Below are 16,455 nucleotides of genomic sequence, written 5' to 3'. Positions count from 1 at the left end.
CCCTTACCACCTTTAAGTCTTTGATGTAATCTTGTTCTATCTTTGATTCTTCAATTTTGTACGGTGTTCTTTCAAGCCAATGAAATCCCCTTTTCACTCGGGGAAAAAAAATGAGTACGCACATCTTACAGCTTTTCAGTCATTACATCATTTATTGCGAGGGGCTGGTTGGTGGAAGTCACTTTGATTTCCCTCCAATATTTTAATGCCCCTCTCTCATGGTCACAAACCCAAGCCACTGTAGCATTTTCATTTTGGGAAGTCAATTAGTTATATCTAGTTAATCAATGAGCTCAAAGGCGAATTAATGTAATTAGAGACTTGCAATGTGATTAACTATTCTTTTGGGTCATTTTGTGGCAGAGGAACTCAGCTTGACTTTTTTTTTTTTTTTTTTCGGCCTCCAAGATCTATGACCTTATCATGCTGTGTCGTTTTGGATTTTTGTAGCTCTGCAGTCTCCAGTCTTCCCCGTTTCGGTTTCACTGACAGCTCCATCTCGGACTTTCGGAAACAGAGAGTGGCAATTCCGTTATTGTTTCCGAAGCTATGGCTGGTTTCCTCATGTTCCTCTCGTAGTAGAGAATCAGAACCCCACTCCGGTGAGTCCTTCCTTTTGTTCCTTCTAAGTGAACTTGTCCTTACCTTCCCCATTCGCGGGCTTTTCCAATCCCCACCTTTGCCTACCCAGTCGGCGATCGCTGGCAATTTCTGTCCTCCTTGCTTTATCGGAATCTGCCGCCTGCGAGACTCCTCATTTTTTGATTCCCATGTGATCTCGATTCCCTGCTACCAGACGAAGCTGACGGATGGGTTGCGTGCTCGGAGTGGCAAGGGACGATGCAGGCCGCAGGGCGGGCTCCGGAGCTCGGAACCGTCGTGAGCAAAACTGTGCTGCTGACGGAGGTAATGCTGTTAGGGTTGGGAGCGAAGGGACAGCGAAGGAGAAGCAAAGGACTGGGCAGCACGGCGGCGAATTTGTTGATCAGTTCCCGGGACCGGAACGACGGAAACCTAGTCTTGATCCTTGCGCTCAAACCCAACAGGGGTGGCCATCTTGGTTGATGGCTGTGGCTGGCGACGCAATTCGAGATTGGGCTCCTCGGCGCGCCAACACGTTCGAGAAACTCGCGAAGGTGATCAGAGAGATTGACTTTATTTCTGTGATTGCCGAATCTCTTTTCCTTCTTCTTCTTCTTCTTCTTTTTCGCAAATTGAAAGTTTAAGAGTGTTAGAATGCATTTTTTGTGTCTTGGGTTTTCAGATTGGACAAGGGACGTATAGCAATGTATATAAAGCGAGAGACCTTCTTACCGGAAAGACAGTAGCTCTAAAGAAAGTTAGGTTTGATAATCTGGAGCCAGAGAGTGTGAAGTTCATGGCGAGAGAGATTCTTGTTTTGAGGCGGCTTGATCACCCAAATATCGTGAAACTCGAGGGCTTGGTTACTTCTAGAATGTCATGCAGCCTTTACTTAATATTCGAGTATATGGAACATGATCTTGCTGGGCTTGCTGCTGGGCAAGGTGTTAAGTTCACTGAGCCTCAAGTACGACAATTTTAAGCTCAAGTTTGTTCGCTGTGATAGTATTTCCCATCTGATTGGGTTTTTTTTTTTTTTTTTGTGCCTTTTAGTTTGGGCATACTAGCTATAGTTGAGCTTTCATCCTTCGGTGGTGTTGTGATTTTATAGTGTTTTAGGTTAACATTTTGTTTCCTTGCTAAGTTTAGACTCGACTCCTATATTATTTTCAGTGATTATCAGTATGGGGTGTAGGTGTTTGATGTTGCTCTGAGATTTCTGGGTTGTATTGGGTCCCATGCATTGTTCTATACATGTTTTGTTTAGGTATTTTTCATATCCATATGATGCGTAAAGATTTTGGTATGATGCTTTTTAGTTACATTCCTCCTTAATGCAACTGTATTGAAAGTTCCTCTGACATATGCCTCCATAAAGCAAGGTCATTTAACTTTTACTTTATTTATTAGGATGTGAGTACTGAGTACTGAAATGAAGGAACTTTCCTCCTCTTTGTCAAGAACGTCTGCAGTTCTATATCTACAAATACTGATACAAGGTGCCTAATTGGATATTGAATTGTGATGCAACCGTGGTTATGTTATATCTCCCCCCTTGAAGTGTTTTTTTTTTTTTAATCAAGTAGTGTTAATGGCTAACAAATCGGGATCCATTATTTGCTTCGTGAAATTTTTATTCTTGATATGATTATTTGAGGAGTTTTGAAATCATTGATGCCTGATGAAGTGTCAAAGAGGTTCTTCTCATTTGTTCATCTAAAGGAGGGGGGGGGGGGAGATAGAGGGAAGTCATAGTAAAAGGCTGATTTGTTTCTCAGTATTTTCTCTTTGGCAGGTGAAATGCTATATGAAGCAATTACTCTCTGGCCTTGAGCATTGCCACAGCAAAGGTGTCTTGCATCGTGATATCAAGGGTTCCAATCTGCTTATTGATGATGAAGGAATCCTTAAAATTGCAGATTTTGGACTGGCAGCTTTCTATGATCCTGAGCACAAGCAGCCCATGACAAGTAGAGTTGTTACGCTTTGGTATCGTGCTCCTGAGCTTCTTCTTGGGGCTACATACTACGGTGTTGGTATTGACCTTTGGAGTGCTGGCTGCATCTTGGGAGAGTTGCTTAATGGGAAGCCAATCATGCCTGGTCGAACAGAGGTCTTGCTTTTCGTATTGATCCTGTTTTCTAGCTTTTAATACTATCATATCTATTGCCTTCTAAACTGCCTTTAAATATGTTATGTGTATAGTGCCAGTTTGATACCCATTTTATCTTATCATTTTGTTCTATTGTGTGTGTCTGGGGAGAAGGTTGACTTCTTACTGTTTTATTTGATACTTTTTAGTTGGTGGGAAAGCTATGGGCTCATGTTGAGCTGTTTCATCAACCTGATTAGTTATTTTCTTGATGTCACTGAGTTGTCATTTTAATGGATTAGATGAGATTCATCAAACGTAAGATGACTAGATTAAAGACCAAGACAATAGAAGGAAAAAGTTAACTGAAGCTGAGAACCTTTTTAAATATTTTTGGAGAGTGAACTGCAAATTAGTTTATGAATGTTTTCACTGTAAACACTGTACCCACTAGTGGCTTGTGTATGGCTAAGTTTCTATAACTCCTGAATGTAAACTTTGATATTTCTGTTTTACAATTAATTAGCAAATCATTTCTGCAATCAATTCATTATCATGTACTTTTTGCTCTTCAATTGCATTTTTCAGGTTGACGTTTGACTGATTTTGAATCTTTTTTCTTGATAGGTTGAACAACTGCACAAAATATTTAAATTATGTGGCTCTCCATCTGAAGATTACTGGAAGAAATTTAAATTGCCAAATGCTACGCTCTTCAGGCCACAGCAGCCATATAAACGATGCATTTTGGAAACCTTCAAGGATTTCCCTCCTTCTTCCGTACATCTAATATCTACTCTTCTTTCAATAGATCCTGATGATCGTGGCCGTGCCTTGGCTGCTCTAAATAGTGATGTGAGTGGTGACTGTGGGATTAACTTTATGTTTGAGATGTAATACATTTACAAGCTTTTTCTCTCTGCAGTTTTTTACCACCGAGCCCTATGCTTGTGAACCATCAAGTTTGCCAAAGTATCCTCCCAGCAAAGAATTGGATATAAAACTGAGAGATGAAGAAGCTAGAAGGTTCAAATTCTTTTCTTGTGTTTGATAACTTCTGGTACTGATTTCGTCTAGGTGCTGACAATGATAGGATTTGTTTCACTTTCAGACAAAAAGCTCTAAATGGGAAACATAATGCTATTGATGGTGCCAAAAGAGTCAGAGTACGTGATCGTGGTCGGGCAATTCCAGCCCCAGAAGCCAATGCAGAGATCCAATCAAACTTAGATGTACGTTAGATGTGTTCATTATTATTTTATTTTTGAGTTTCCCTTAAACTGGCCTCAGCTCACTTAGATATGCAGTTATGAAGTTTTTAAGTCCTCTGCCTTCAACCAGTAACTCATGCCTATGCCGTATGCTTTTATGATTGCGGGCCCGGGCTTCCCTTTGACTGCATTGATTTTCGTGAATCCTTGTCTTTCTGGGCAATCAATTATAATACTGATCAAGATGTTAGACACAGTTTCTTCAGCATGCTTTGGATTCTCTGATCTTAGGTTAGCCTGACAGTTTAAATGTATATTGTTTTCAACGAGTCTTTATTTTATTTCAACCTAAGTCATAAAACTTCGCGAGTCACGTTATTTTATCGGATCACTCATGGTAAATTGAGCTTTGGACTTGAGCATATTTTCCAATTTGCTGCCTGGAACAACATCACATGTCACGTGTTTCTCACTGAATTGCAGAGGTGGAGAGTGGTGACACATGCAAACGCAAAAAGCAAGAGTGAGAAATTCCCACCACCTCATCAAGATGGGGCCGTTGGATATCCATTGGGTGCATCTCACAAGGGACCTGTCTCATTTGGTGCCACTGAAACGGATGCTTCCTTTAGCTCCGCAATATTTAATTCAAAACCTGCAGGACCTTGCAGGGGTAAGAAGACAAAGAAAACAGATTCATCATGGAAACTCATGCGTCCATTCAAATAATCAATTCATCAAGTAGGCCTGTAAATGGATTTTTTGTTACTTTTGGGGCAAATAAGTCTCTGCCGTTCTTGGCATTTCGAGGTGGGGCCTGAATTCTTTTCCCCCACTTTCATATTGCTACCATTTTAATTTTGTTTTTGGTTCATTTGATATATATAGTTTTTGCTGTATAATGTACGACGGGATCCTTAGTTTTGTATATTTAGGTTAGGATGGAATCATGGAATCCCTTTGCTGTACAGTTCCCAGGAACTGCCTCATCTCCGTTTTGACCCGCCAGTGTTCTTGAAGTTGGAAAGCAGCCCCCCCCCCCCCACCCCCAAAAAAAAGTAAGCAATAAATTTATTTCCATTTGTCATTTTTGATATTTTCAACTTAGAAGTCTCCTGTTCCATGCAAGATTAACGATAAGCACCAATTTACATGCAAGATTTTTAAACCGTAAATTGTTTTGAAAAAGTTAAATGATGAATTCATCTTTTAGGAGGGATAGTTACAAAATTATTGTTATTTTATATTACATTTATATTAAAATAGAACTTATTTAAAATATAAAAATCGAACTTGACATATTTACTCACCCTCAACCAAGTAACCTCTCATTTTTACAAAATTTGATTCTTAGAAGTGCCTGTTTGATTTCTGTTCTCAAAATCTGTTTTTTTATTTTTAAAAATAAAAAAACTTATTTAGATAAGTATTTTAGATTTAATTATTTTAAAAATGTTTTCATTTTTTGTTTTTAAAAACAAAAAAAACATGTTAAATATGTTTTCATTTTATTTTTCTTGCTTTAAAATATATTGTTGGTTTAATCAATTTTTATCATAAACAATCACTATGAATCACCTGCAATTATCGCTATTAATATATATTTTCTTTTGTTAATTGCTTTTGAATTAATATAATTAAATATATTTTCGTTTTTTATTTTTAAAAATAATTCCAAAAATTTAATTACAAAACAGTTCTTAAAAACACAAAATGAGAAAAGGTCCTTAATTTTTTTTTTTTAAGTTTTAACTTCTCAAAAAATTATGCTTTACATTTTTCTCATAACTAATAAGAAAGTAATACGCTTGCACCCGCTTTTACTTTCCTAATATTAATGATATTTGATATAACATTTTTGTGTTATTAATTTTATTTCCAGTTTACATCTGGAAAATTAAGAAAGTAATACACGAGTGGTGGGATTTTTATAAATTTTATATTATAAAATAATAATAATTTGTATTAGGCATAGTTTATAAATATTATGTTGTACAAATGCACTCCTTCTAGTTTCATTTTTAATAAAGTTGGAGGAGAATGGTTTTTCTTATCTTATTTATAAGTTACATTATTAAATTTTTATTATACAATTTTTTTTTTACTCTCATTAAATATTTGTTATAGGAAGTACTCTATATTACTAAAGTATGTATTTTTTATGAATTAAAATATGTATATTTAATATGAATAAAATCATAAACTTATTAAATTTTTAGATAGAATTAATAAGTTAAAGTTTTGTTAGTTTTAGTGAAATATATTAAAAGTGACTTACAAATAAGATTAAATGAAATATTTATTTCTTTTTATACAAATGCATTTGGAAAGAATTACAATCTAGTTTTAAATAAAAAAATTAATTATTTCTTCAGTGTATTTATAAATCAAATATTTTTATTTATATTTTAAATTCCAATATATAAATTATTAATTTTTTATTTGAACCAATATATAATTTTCCTGATGCATTAACATTGCCCCCGTCAAGTTACGTAATACGTAGGCTGCTAAAGAAGGCATTTCCTTTTTTTTTTTTGGACCAACAAAGAAGGTGCTTCCTTAAACAAAATGTCGTTATCTGTCCCCTTGGGTGATGTTTGGGGTGAGGTAGCGCCCGGGGGGGTGGAGTGGGAATGAGATTGGCTTTTTTTCCATATTTGGTACATGTCAATCCCATTCCTAAGGAGAGCTCTATTTCCTCAAATGAGGGAATGGCCAAACTTACCTTACACCATGGAAATGGATTTTTTATGACAAAACCATCCTTCTTTAATAGTTTTTTAGAACAAAAACATCTCTTTAGTTTTTGCTCTCCCCTTTCCTCCTCTTGAATTTTCTTTTAAAATTCCCACTCTCATTCATTCGTCGACTCTCTTTAATCTTCTTCATCTTAAATTTTATAGTTGTCGACCTATCATAGTTGACTCCCTTTGATCTACATCCTCAGTCATCCAATCTCACATATCTGCCTAAACTTAATCTTGTAGAGTCCATCCACCGTCCAATCTCTCTTTCAAATATCATAGGTCAAGTCATCTAGATCGTTTCATTAACCAACAAATGGGTGGGTGACCCTTCTTGCTTGCTTGGCCATCAAAGAAAGGATAGATGTGAATTGGTTTCAATATTAGAGTTGCTAGTTGATTGAATTTGGAGAGAAGTGAAATCGTCAATCTCATTCTGATACTCATCTCAACTTTATCGTCGAGCCCCCCTCTTATCATTCTCATCTTTACTATTCAGCTTCAATTTTCATTTGAGGAGGAAGCTTCATCATTCTTATCATCCTCTTCTTCCTTTATTGTTGGATTTCCTCAAATTTGATTTAGGGTTATGTTTATTGTCTTCTGCTGACTACAAAAAGTCTAGAACCTTCTTCATGATGACAAGGGAAGTGAAAGAGAGAGGAGACTTGGAAGTAGGGGTGTTCATGGGACGAGACGAGTTCAAGATACTCCTGTCTCATGTCCCATCCTGAAAATAGATTGAAACTGAATTTTTATCTTGTGTCCCGTCCCATCCTATTAGTAGAGTTGGTAAACGGGCGGGCTTAGCCCATATGGGCTCGGCCCTTATGGGCCCAGGCCCTAAAGCTTGGTTACCCCAATTTTATCCTAAAATTAAAGCCCGGCCCTTATTCATAGGGTTCAAGGTCGGGCCCGTAAATTCGGATAAGAATAAAATAAAATTTAACATTAAAATTTATTTAGAATATTTTAAAATTTAACATATATCAAGCCAAAGTCTCATATAATCTAAAAAATGAACAAAAAATTTAAAAGTCTAAATAAGATGAAGGCAAACATCATCATCAATCCTAATCAAAATCTCCCACATTGTCATCTATAAATAAAATATTAAAACTCAGATGTAGGTCCACTTGTGAAAGATAGAGGCGGAGACTCAATATTAATTATTTCTGCAGCTTCTTCATCATCACCTACAATAATTATTAATTAAATTATTTTATTATCAAATATATATCTATACATATATCACAAGATAAAATATAAAAATTACTATAACATGTGACAAAACAATTCAACCAATTGCTGGTACAAACTACAAATCAATATTTGTACATTATCTGGAAAGAGGTGAAAACAATACTTTGTGAATAGTAAAACGGGTTTCACGGGCCGCTCAGGCCCGAGCCCGTTTTTCTAGGGCTTAAAAAGGTCAGGCTTCAAAGCCCAATTACCCTAAAAAATGCCAAATTTTTAAGCCCAAACCTTTATTAAAACGGGCTTAAACGGGCGGCCCATCAAACCCGACCCTTATTCCTAACTCTACCTATTAGGAATCGGGATGAGATCAGGAAGTCCCATCATCTCGATAAATCAAATAATATAAAAAAATTAAATAATAACATTTATTAAAATTTTAAATTATATAATTTATTAAGTTTAAAATTAAAACAATACAAGTATATAAATCACAACAATTTAAAGTCAATTATTGAATTACATTAATCACAACTACACATTATAATAGTAAATACAAATAATCTCTAGGCTATAAGAGTAGCAACAACTGACAACCCAAGCACAACATCAAATTATTGTTCTTTTACTTTAGTTAAGATGTGCTAAACTAATTATTTTTTTAAAAATAAAGCAAGAAATATGATATACATAAAAGTTATTAAATAGATAGATATAAGAATAAATTATATTAATATAATTTATATATTATACAAAAAGATATCATCTTGTTTACTCTATGTCAATGAAATTATTAATATAAAAAACTTTATTTTTATATAAGCATTGAAACTATAATTAATATAAGTGTAAATTATATTAATATAGTTAATACTTAATGTATATTTTTAAAATAATAAATAACATATATAATATTCGAGATGGGACAGGACGTCTTGGTAGTAATCCTCTATCCCATCTCATCCCGTTTCGAACTCTTTTCTTATCCCGTCCCTCAAAATCTCATTTTGATATCATTGGGACGATATTGAGCCAATCGAAAAGGATACAAGTTGAATACCCCTGGCTAAAAGGAGACATGGGTTCTTTTTTTTTTCTTTTTCTTTTTTCCATTTAACAATGAAAGCGCATTATGGTATTTTGGCAATATAATTATAGATATCAAATAAAAATAATATCATTATTTCATTGATATATCAAACATATTTTTAAATTTCATTTTCACCCTCATTTCTACTCCTACTTCATCATTCTTAATCCCACTTGATCAAAAATCCTTCCACATACCTTCCATAAAAAAAAAATGACTCCACATACCAAACAAGGCCTTAAGTCTTTTGATTGTGATTTATTTATTAGGTTAAATTTCATTTTTGCTCTTGATTTATATCTTTAGAGCATTTAGTATCCTATACTTTATTTTGGTCCAAATAACCTCTTAAACTATCAAAAATAAATCATCTAATATCCTACCATTAAATGATGCTAACAGATGTTAAGTTTGCATAATTGATAGCCTATATCTCAGCCATGTGTCATTGGGTTGACTGTTTGTCACACATGGCATACATGTGGCATGCCACATCCGTTATTCTTATTATGAAAACTTGAATGTCCATATTCTCTGTAAACATTTGCCTAATCTCTTTTTATTCTTTGATGGAGTTTATCTTAAGCCATACATCGCATTCAACAACCACTTGCAGAACAAAGTGAAACCAATCAACAAAAACAAATTGAAAACCCATAAATTAAAGGTAGAACAAAATGAAACCAATGCAAAAATTGAAAACAAAAGGCAAAATCACTTGCACAAATTGGACCCAAATAAAAAGCCAAGAAACTCATAAATCTATAAAGGAACCCAAATCTCTAAAAGAATGAGAGGAATATAGAAACTCACATAGAAAACACAACATTATATTTAATCAAAACTAAAAATCAAGCCATATTTAAATAATCAAAATTAAAAATAGAACTAATTGAAGGCACGTCATAGTCAAGCTTCTTAAAAGTCAAGACTCGTGGATAAATCAAATCCAAAACCATTAATGAGAAAATATAGGAATCAAGCCATATTTTTAATTTATCCCATATACCAAGGGGAAAAAAAAACAAAGATCAGAGTTTCAATTGAACAAAACCGGTAGTGATTGTTTGGATGCCATAGTCAAGTGTCACATGCAACAAAAGAAAACCCATATTTGAAACCCATATTTGCTTCGTTGTTGGATAGTTGTACAGGTACTCCACGACGGTGCTAGGGAGGATGTTGACAGTTTTCATGATGGCATTGTCCGCTTAGAATTCATGAGATCCATTAGATCTAAAGCGTGAATGCAAAACCATGAGATCCCCCAAATCTAAACCACGACGAACACGGATCCATCACTAAGAAGAGGTCTTGTGACGACAAACATGATTCCCAGAGCTCGGCAAATGCAAATCCCTCTTCAATTAGGGAGCCGTAGAACTCGTTGATGATTAGGGAGCCAAAGGGGATGTTCCCATTAGTTTCAACTTCCCCCATTGGATGCATTGAAATTGTTAGGTTGGATGGGTTTCATTCTTAGCCCGGGGGATTTGTTGGAGACAAGGGAGAAAGAGGATATTTTTTTTTTTAAGAAAAAAATTACGACCAAGCTTGCCATGTGGATGCCGCATATATCATATGTGGGCCTTACATCTTTGAGATAACTGACGTTGGCCTTGGTTTAGCAGTAAGGTGTTTGATGAACATTTTTTTAAAGTGTAATGTGAAGAATGACCTAAAGTAGAATATAGGACAATGAATACTTCTAAAAAAATAGTTTAAAAATAAAAAATGGACTTTATTCCTTTTTTATTTGATAATTGTTTTGTAGACAATTGAGACGTTTGCATGTACATTTACACGAAATGCAATTTTTTTTATTCGATACCCGAAACGTAAGTTAAACATTTTTTAACAAAGAATTATCATAAACAAAATGTTAATTTTTATGACCTATATTTTAGTAATTCCATAATGTGCATGCCTAACATGCAAATAAACATAGTCAAAATTTCAAGATATTGAATCAATAAATAAATGGCAGAGACATGGATGGATGGATACGTAAAGATGAAAGTGGGGTGCAAATTGGAAGCACACGGAGAAGATGTGGTTTCCTTTTTACAAGCAGTGGTTTTCTAAGGTACAAGCGCAGACAACCAGAAAATTGTGGCTGAGCCATGCCCCACATTCCCTTCCTTTCTTCTTCTTCCCACGCTTCCTACAAATCATTCCTCCCTCCCACGTTTTACGTCAGCCATGGAAAATCCCTACACTCCTCAATCCTACCAACATCGTTTTCGTCTTCATCCTCTTTGATTCCATTTCCCTGTGACTTCCCGATTCCAGATTCTGCCCCATTTTTCTGGATTCTTGTTTCATTTGCGTTTCCTCTGGTGCGTCTTCTTATCGCGCCCCTGGCCCCTTTCTTACTTTCCTCTTTGCTCTTTGTTCGAGTTTCGAGTAACAGGAAGCCATTATCACTGATCCATCTTTTGGATACACGGCTAGGATGATGGAATAAACCCATTTTTCCCCAACAACGAATCGGAATACTTTGTAGTGTCTATTTAGTTTTCCTTGTGATTGCTGTTTAAGTTTTCATATGGTTGAACTTAGGCAGCTAATTCCGAGGTTCTCAACTTATGTCTAACTTCTTGATATCCACTACTTGCCAATATATGATAAAGTGGAGGGCGGAATTTTTAAGCTTTCTGATTTTTCTTATAAATAATATTTTGGTACCTAACTACTACACCAGCAAAAAAGCTGATGAATAAACATGTTTTTTTTTTTTTTGCAATAATTCAGCAGGAGATCGCATCTGGTTTGATAATGCTGTCCATAAGGCTTCACTATTTGCATTTTGACATGGAATGAGGATGTCTGGGTCTGCTCAGTAAGAGTGACCTGTTTCACAAGAGGGTGTAAGGTCATATTCCGCTGCACAGGAGTTGGGCTGCTTGGTTTTCCTGGTACAGTTGGTAAATGAAATTACCAATTCATGTGCATCAATGTGCTTGAAACAAGGCGTTGATTAAAGAGGGTGAGTGAAGAAAGAAAGTTCAACTTGAAATTTTTGAAGAACTGTGTTCTCAAAACAGAAATGGGGTTACCGCATATACCTTCAGGCTGTGTTGCCGAAGAGGTGGCATCATCACTGGGCACTCTTGTGCAAACCCCGCCAAGAATTGCCAACTTTAGCAGCTATAATTTGAATGCATTGCCTGGAGAAGACCTAAGTAATTGCATGCATCTTGATAAGCTCATCACTGAGAGGAAAACAGTTACAGACCTTTCAAAGGAATCATGTTTTTCAAAAACGCCTAATGATGGTAGCTCCAACCCGCAAAAATTGAAGCTCAACTCCATGGAACGAATTGGCAGGTTGTCTGCCAAGGCTGGGCATCAGACTACACATGTACCTGCTTCAAGGACTGTAGGTTTCCAACTAAGGGCATTATCTCCCTCTGTTAATGATTGTGGTGGAAATGGATATCCCTCAACCCTTCGTAATGTTAACAGAGACGCAAGTGAGGCTACTAATGTCAGAAAGCGATTATTGTCGCCCTTGAATGGGATGCTTTCTGCAGACCATTTTAAAGCAGATCCTCTGGACATTGACAGTGGCACATATAGTGCTTGTCCAAACAGTGGTGATGACAATTATAAGGCTCCTGTTCTGCAAGAATATAAGAAGGTTCATATTTCGAACTCTGACTATCTCCAGACTCCTATATGGTCTCAATCTTGCTTTCTGGGTACGGCAAATTCATCCAGTACTGACACTGGAGAAAACCATGTCCTACCCATTTGTGATCTTTCGCTTTGCAAAGATGAGAAGCCATGTTCTTATATTAAACTTGATAGTCCTGAAGAGACAACTAACATAAGTTCCGAAACGGCAGCATTGTCTATACCTCACAAAAAAGTGTCGACGCCAACTTCCTTCCCTTTATCTCCTCTAGGTCCAAAATTTTCTGAAATAACGAAGTTGAGAGGAGAACGCAGGGATGTTACAATTATGTTGGATGATGACAATGTCAATTTAAAGGACATGGAACTGTCACTTGGTAGAACTCTTACAGGCCTTTTATCTGCCCAGAAGGAGGACAACTTTAGCATGCCAAGTAATTTACTGCAAGAGTCTAACCATTTGCAGCAGACGCTCAACATGATCACTTTTGATGATACCAGAGGCATGGAAGAATGTTCTCATGGTGCAAGTTTTCCTCCTCGGCATGCCAAGTTCAGAACTTTAAGTGGACTGCCTATAAGAAGGTCCTTAGTTGGTTCATTTGAGGAATCCCTGTTGTCTGGTCGTTTACTCTCCGGGAAAGTTAGCCAGGTTGACATTATTTTTATTTACGATCTTTCTTTTTCTTCTCTGCATTTATTTATAATGTAGTTGGCATTTTTTGAGTTATGTTCTTTTTATTTTAGCCTTAAATGTTAACCACCAATTTGCAGAGAATTGACGGCTTTCTTGCTGTGCTGAATTTAACTGGAGGAAACTTCTCGCCACAATCACAGAAAATTCCATTTGCAGTAACAAGTGTGGATGGAGATAAATACCTGTTGTATTATTCATCCATTAATATTTCAGGAAAGCTGATGTCGAGTAATTATAGAGTAAGCAAAGTTCAGAGAACCCTTAAAATGGATGAATCCCGAGCTGAGAAGAGCCGCATACGTATCCCTATGAAAGGACGCATTCAGCTGGTACTTCACTAGTAAACCTTCCAGTTGCTTAATTACTGAGAAATGAAAGCATAATGAGTTTTTACCAAATATTGTTATCAGCATGACAAGCAGCATGATAAAGTGTGAATTTAGATTACGGAGGTAAATGAGTATAGTTTATGCTGGTCTGTAGGGTAATTTCTCTGAAATTTCAGCATCAATAATGGCAGCATTAGTTTCTACTTTCTAGTATGCTATATTTACCATAAATATTGGAGTAATGTTACCAACTCTGGTAGTGAATTATAATTTTGTCCTCTGCTACCTATGATTCCATAAAAAATTATCGCTGAGGTTTCTGGGCTAATGAAATGAAACTGTGAACGACATATCTTCATGAAAAAGGAAATGTGACCCTTGGTATCTTCTATAATGAAAAGATAACTGACTTTACTAGTTACGTAGTACCATTACCCATCTCCACTTACTGGAAAAAATGCTGAGGACTAAAACGAGGTTACACTCCCAGTAATTTATTCCTATAGTGATGGATGGTTTCAAATGATGTCACGCAAGATGCATTCAGGATCATTACCACTGGGGAAACAAGTTATGCAGATAGATCATTGGTTATTTTTAACATATGCAATTCTGGACAGGAACACTCAAAATTTCACCAGTAGCTTCTTGGATATATGTTTTCATGGTGGAACTGTGCATGTTGTGCAGGAGTTGTGTGTGAAAAATGACTGACCTTCTAACTGTAGGTCCTCAGCAATCCAGAGAAGACTCCCATTCACACCTTCTTTTGCAATTATGATTTGTGCGACATGCCCGCTGGTACTAAGGTGAGGAATTTTATATTCAAATCTTTTAACAGCGTGCACTAATCCATTTTGCGATAATTTGCTTTACATGAAAATTGCAAAATTTAAGCCGAGGGACATGTGAAGATATTGATGTCTATGTATAGCAATCATTGTCTTCAATCTTCATATATTGAATGCAGATGTTCAACTTCTCATGTTAAATGATTAAATCCCACATATCATAGTCAGGCATGATGATGTTTTTTATGTAAAGGGGGATTCCCTATCCTTCTACAACAACAAGAAGCCTTATACCACTAGATGGGGTCGACTATATGAATTATACGATGCCATTGTGCTCTATCATTTATCAAGCTTATAGAAATGTTGTTACTTAAGAAGTCTCGATCAACAACTTTCGAAAGTATTTTTTTTAGCTTTCCTTGACCTCTCTTGACAGGGTTCAAAGTTATCTATTTCACTCTCCTCACAAGTGTTTCTTGTGGTTTTTTTTGTACATGTTTAAACCATCTCAAATGATTTTCTATCATTTTTCTTTCAATAGACGTGATGCCCACTTTTTCCTGTATATGCTCATTTTGAATTCTGTTTTTACGTATATATCCATACATTCATATCAACATTCTCATCTCTGTTACTCCAACTTTATGCTCTTACTGTCCCGTTAAAGGCCAACGTTTACTACTAAGGTGAAATTTTAGTACCATAGTTTGATTTGTTTTTTATGTGAATATCTGAACTAGACATTCTTGCGGCAAAAGATCAGTTTGATGTCATCTGGTTTGAATTCTACTACTGGGAAAGAAAGCCAAGGAGATTCTGACATAAGAGTGGGTGCTAAGTCCTCAACGATCTCAAATGCTAGCTGTAGAGATAAAGATGTTCTGAACTTAGAATGCGGTGGATATGGTCGTTGCAAACATACAAGTGAGTGCAACAATGGAGTTCTGCTTTACGCCCTTCACCTCCGCTTCTTATGCCCTTTGCCTAGGAAACGTTCAAGGGCAGTTCATAAGTGCCAATCTGATCCTGTGTCAGCAGAAGTGAGCCATATTACAGACGTTGAAGATGAAAGGCGTTTCTACTTGTATGACGATATGAGGGTAGTGTTTCCTCAACGTCATTCAGATGAAGATGAGGGCAAGGTATGTGAGAGTTTTTAAGAGGAACGTAAAAGCTTTCTGCACTAAATTTTGATTCTTCCAAATTTTATTTAATGTCTCATCTAATCATAGTCTTCTCTTGTTTTACGTTGCAGTTACATGTGGAATATCATTTTCCTTCTAATCCAAAATACTTTGACGTCAGCAGCTGAAATGACATTGTTTTTCTCTCGAAGTGGTTATTGTATATGCAGTTGTAAATATTTGTACATATCCAATTCATTTCCTCTCGGGCACTTGGTGGCCAATTCCCCCATTCAACTTGTAAATTACACAGTTAACGTTCATATTGATTCAAAATTTTAGATAGCAGAATCTGTACAAGAAGACTTGGAGATGAAGGTGGAGATTGGTAGGCCACGGAAATTAGCATAATTTTATAGAGGAAAATCAAAACTACAAATAGTAACGAATTGGATATAGTTATACATTCAGAGAGAGCGAGAGATGTAAAAAGTTCTCTCTAATTTTCTTAACACATCTTTCTTTTCTTTTATTTTAAATTGATTATATTATATAATAATTATGAAAAAATATAATTTTAAACCCCTGCACTTTAATTAAGTTTTATTATAGATTTTTACAATTTTTTTATGTTCTAAATTTTTATACTTTTATTTTTTAATATTTTAGGTCCTTTTATGTTTTTCCAATAACTTTTATTATTTAAAAAATCTGCACTAAGAAACTGATGCACGTTTTTCAATTAGAGAAAGGCAAAGATGAATGAAGTTGATGGAGCTTTTCAAGTAAGAAATCACTTCAGTTTGCACAGAGACCAACGGAAAGAAGAAAAAACTAATTGGGAGAATGAAGCTAAAAGTAAAACGCATATTAAATTAGCAATGAGCGAGTAATACCATTTCTTGACAGATAGCTGCTCCCAAACAATAATCTCCTGGCCACCAAAAAAA

At 35.7% G+C, this 16,455-nt stretch overlaps 2 protein-coding genes across 4 annotated transcripts; both read left to right on the top strand.

Annotated features, from left to right (window-relative positions):
- The first annotated feature begins 443 nt into the window (after nucleotides 1-443).
- Nucleotides 444-4,904, top strand: LOC129320922 (probable serine/threonine-protein kinase At1g54610). Of its 2 annotated transcripts, XM_054966603.1 has the most exons (8): nucleotides 444-602; nucleotides 797-1,136; nucleotides 1,265-1,549; nucleotides 2,378-2,695; nucleotides 3,302-3,529; nucleotides 3,600-3,700; nucleotides 3,786-3,906; nucleotides 4,369-4,904. In XM_054966603.1, the coding sequence occupies exons 2-8, from the start codon at nucleotides 810-812 to the stop codon at nucleotides 4,612-4,614; spliced, it is 1,626 nt and encodes a 541-aa protein (XP_054822578.1). In that variant the 5' UTR covers nucleotides 444-602; nucleotides 797-809; the 3' UTR covers nucleotides 4,615-4,904. The 2 variants fall into 2 exon arrangements, with proteins under 2 accessions (XP_054822578.1, XP_054822579.1); XM_054966604.1 differs by lacking the exon at nucleotides 1,265-1,549 and having other exon boundaries at nucleotides 447-1,136.
- A 6,114-nt stretch (nucleotides 4,905-11,018) lies between these two features.
- On the top strand, nucleotides 11,019-15,868 carry LOC129320879 (uncharacterized). 2 transcript variants are annotated; one of them, XM_054966539.1, is made up of 6 exons: nucleotides 11,019-11,261; nucleotides 11,680-13,213; nucleotides 13,336-13,587; nucleotides 14,316-14,396; nucleotides 15,122-15,523; nucleotides 15,637-15,868. In XM_054966539.1, exons 2-6 carry the CDS (start codon nucleotides 11,972-11,974, stop codon nucleotides 15,691-15,693), a joined length of 2,034 nt encoding a protein of 677 aa, XP_054822514.1. In that variant the 5' UTR covers nucleotides 11,019-11,261; nucleotides 11,680-11,971; the 3' UTR covers nucleotides 15,694-15,868. The 2 variants fall into 2 exon arrangements, with proteins under 2 accessions (XP_054822514.1, XP_054822513.1); XM_054966538.1 differs by having other exon boundaries at nucleotides 11,677-13,213.
- Nucleotides 15,869-16,455: the final 587 nt, after the last annotated feature.

Source organism: Prosopis cineraria, unplaced genomic scaffold (assembly GCF_029017545.1).
Source record: "Prosopis cineraria cultivar Desert tree isolate PC_DT_omini unplaced genomic scaffold, ASM2901754v1 PC9, whole genome shotgun sequence".
NCBI classification, from domain to species: domain Eukaryota; kingdom Viridiplantae; phylum Streptophyta; class Magnoliopsida; order Fabales; family Fabaceae; genus Prosopis; species Prosopis cineraria.
The sequence above is the reverse complement of the archived record's forward strand: the minus strand, read 5'-3'. Positions and strand labels throughout refer to the sequence as shown.

Coding starts and splice junctions, on each gene's coding strand:
- LOC129320922 (XM_054966603.1), top strand. CDS start 810: ATGGGTTGCGTGCTCGGAGTGGCAAGGGACGATGCAGGCCGCAGGGCG. Junction 1,137..1,264: donor CGTTCGAGAAACTCGCGAAG/GTGATCAGAGAG, acceptor TTGGGTTTTCAG/ATTGGACAAGGGACGTATAG. Junction 3,530..3,599: donor TGGCTGCTCTAAATAGTGAT/GTGAGTGGTGAC, acceptor TTCTCTCTGCAG/TTTTTTACCACCGAGCCCTA.
- LOC129320879 (XM_054966539.1), top strand. CDS start 11,972: ATGGGGTTACCGCATATACCTTCAGGCTGTGTTGCCGAAGAGGTGGCA. Junction 13,214..13,335: donor TCTCCGGGAAAGTTAGCCAG/GTTGACATTATT, acceptor ACCAATTTGCAG/AGAATTGACGGCTTTCTTGC. Junction 15,524..15,636: donor CAGATGAAGATGAGGGCAAG/GTATGTGAGAGT, acceptor TTTACGTTGCAG/TTACATGTGGAATATCATTT.